At 47.6% G+C, this 2271-nt stretch overlaps 1 protein-coding gene across 1 annotated transcript; it reads right to left on the bottom strand.

Annotated features, from left to right (window-relative positions):
• Positions 1–6: 6 nt before the first annotated feature.
• LOC139027378 (queuine tRNA-ribosyltransferase accessory subunit 2-like) lies at positions 7–988 on the bottom strand. Its single transcript, XM_070442491.1, has 2 exons — positions 542–988; positions 7–377 (listed from the first exon to the last, which is right to left on the bottom strand). The coding sequence occupies exons 1-2, from the start codon at positions 574–576 to the stop codon at positions 107–109; spliced, it is 306 nt and encodes a 101-aa protein (XP_070298592.1). The 5' UTR covers positions 577–988; the 3' UTR covers positions 7–106.
• Positions 989–2271: the final 1283 nt, after the last annotated feature.

The following is a 2271-nucleotide window of genomic DNA, read 5'->3' as shown; positions in this document are numbered from 1 at the left end:
GTCCTTCTCCCCACCCTCCTCCCTGTCCCACCCTTACCTCTCCAACACACCTATCCATCCTTCTCCCCACCCTCCTCCCTGTCCCACCCTTACCTCTCCAACAAACCTATCCGTCCTTGTCCCCAGCACCCTCCCCGCTCATCCCCTTGCCTTGTCCTTCTAGTACTCTTTTCTTGAGGTGGTCCAGCTTGTCGCTGGCTAGCGCCCCCCTGATGGCGGTGAAGAAGGCGCAGTAGTGGGCCGTGTTGTGGAGCATGAGCAGTACTCCAGCCAGCAGCTCATTGGTCACCAGCAGGTGGTGTAGGTATGCCCTGTGGTGGTTCCTGCAGCAGTAGCAGCCACACCCCTCCACCAGGGGACTGAAGTCGTCTCTGTACCTGGAGAGCAGAGGTCAAGGGTCACAGACAGACAACAGACAGACAGACACACATACATGTGCACACACACACACACAAACACACCATGTTCCTTTGAGTAGAGTGCAAGGGACAGAGGCACGTGTGTATAGTACACACACTAACTGGCACTCATGGACACAAACCTCTCATCTTTCAGGTTGATTTTAAAAGGAGTCATCTTGGTTTGGTCTTCTTGGGGATTATCAGTTCCATTCTTCTGACCTACAGCAGCTTCGGACTTGTCCAACTCCACAACTGCCAAAATACACACCAATCAAATCAATCCCTTTGGCTACACCCATTCAACTACACCAATCTGATCCATTTACTAAACCCACACATTCCAAAGTCCATAGCAGTCAGATCATGTCCTAAAACCATACATCCTAAACCAATTATGGCCCACTGTGTTGCAATTTCACGATCTTCTCCTTTCCCACAAAGGAATACCAGTATTTGCTGAATTCAAGGCCCTGTCCACCAAAACCCACATTCACCCACAAAAGCATCCCCCCCACACAAGGGTAATTCCTCACCCAACAGCTTCATTAAATTGTTATCAGGCACTTCCATCTAGAGAGAGCAGCTGAGGTCAACGAACGTGCTGAATGTGAAGGGCAAAAAGCAGACGGTTTTTGATGATCCATTCAGTTTTGACAGAGGATGGAAGATTGAAGCCACGTGGCAGGCGTTGGAAAGGTTCGATAGCAAGAAAAACTATCAAGGGAGTATGTTCCATGTGTAGTTATGAAGAACAAAAGACAGACGGGAGGAGAAGATCGTGAGAATGTGCAACATACAGTGGCCATAATGGTGTGGGTTGTAGGATGTATGGTTTGGGTAGGGAGCAATGATCTGCAAGTTGATCTGAGCCTAATAGGACCTTTGGAAATGAAAATGGTAGGTGGAGGATGGGTTATAGAGTAAATGGATCAGAATGATGGGAGCGAGAGAACAAGTCAGGTCTAGATTGTGGAGTAAGTGGGGAAATATTTTAGTTAAAAGATAGGGGAATAAATGGTAGGACCAAGAAATGGTGCAGTTAAGACATCTTGAGATTGGCATCTAGCGAAAGAGAGGTGGGATAGTAAAAGTGGTGATGAAGTGGTATTGGGAGGAGGCAGTTGTTGAAGTAGGAGACCGTGGAGTGATCGTGAGACGAAGAGAAAGCGGCCGAAGAGTGGATACGCTGGAGATAGGAGAAGTCCAGAGGCAAGACTCAGAAATGGGCAGACGATAATCCCCCAGAAGAACCAAACCAAAGGAATGACTTCCTTTGAATCAACCTGAAAAGAATAAAAACGAAGGTTTTTATTGTTTCTTCGAGAATGAGAGACGAGGGCAAGGATGGCAGGTTGTTAAGACGAGGCCTGTCTTGGGTGCCAGAGTAAGATGAAATTTTGGTCTCGGTGAGGGCTGTTGACCCATCCTCCCCCACATGTGCCCTCTAATAGCTTGAGAAGTTGAGTGTTATTTGGATGCGTTGCCCACTCCTCTATGGCGTGCTGGATGACCCAGTGCCTGTCCCTAACTCACCTCCAAGTGAACCCGTTATAACACACCCCCGTGCAGAATCGATTTAAGTGTGGTCCTACATGCTATTACTAAATCGGCTTTCGTTGTGCACTTCCTGCTCCTCATATCACCTCTAATATTTCTGAACAGAGAGTCTGAAATTGTGTACTTTGGTCGCTTGCATCTATAAAAGTACTTTCAACAGTCTTCCTCCAAAGGGAAAATCCCACGGAGAGGCTTCAATCATATTGTGTTTCTTTTCTGCCTTTGTATCTAGAGTGATTGTAACCAGGCGCTCTGGGCAGGGCGTGATGTAATCACGTTTGATGCTGTTGGTCTGTCCGTGTGTGTTGAAAAC

This window comes from Salvelinus sp. IW2-2015, unplaced genomic scaffold, assembly GCF_002910315.2.
Source record: "Salvelinus sp. IW2-2015 unplaced genomic scaffold, ASM291031v2 Un_scaffold12390, whole genome shotgun sequence".
NCBI lineage: Eukaryota > Metazoa > Chordata > Actinopteri > Salmoniformes > Salmonidae > Salvelinus > Salvelinus sp. IW2-2015.
Note: the sequence above shows the minus strand (reverse complement) of the source record. Positions and strands in the feature narration are given on the sequence as shown.

Bases quoted from the DNA above. Each gene is read 5' to 3' on its own strand.
- LOC139027378 (XM_070442491.1), bottom strand. From the start codon at position 576: ATGACTCCTTTTAAAATCAACCTGAAAGATGAGAG. The intron at 378-541 runs GTTTGTGTCCAT...TCTGCTCTCCAG, and splicing joins ATCAACCTGAAAGATGAGAG to GTACAGAGACGACTTCAGTC.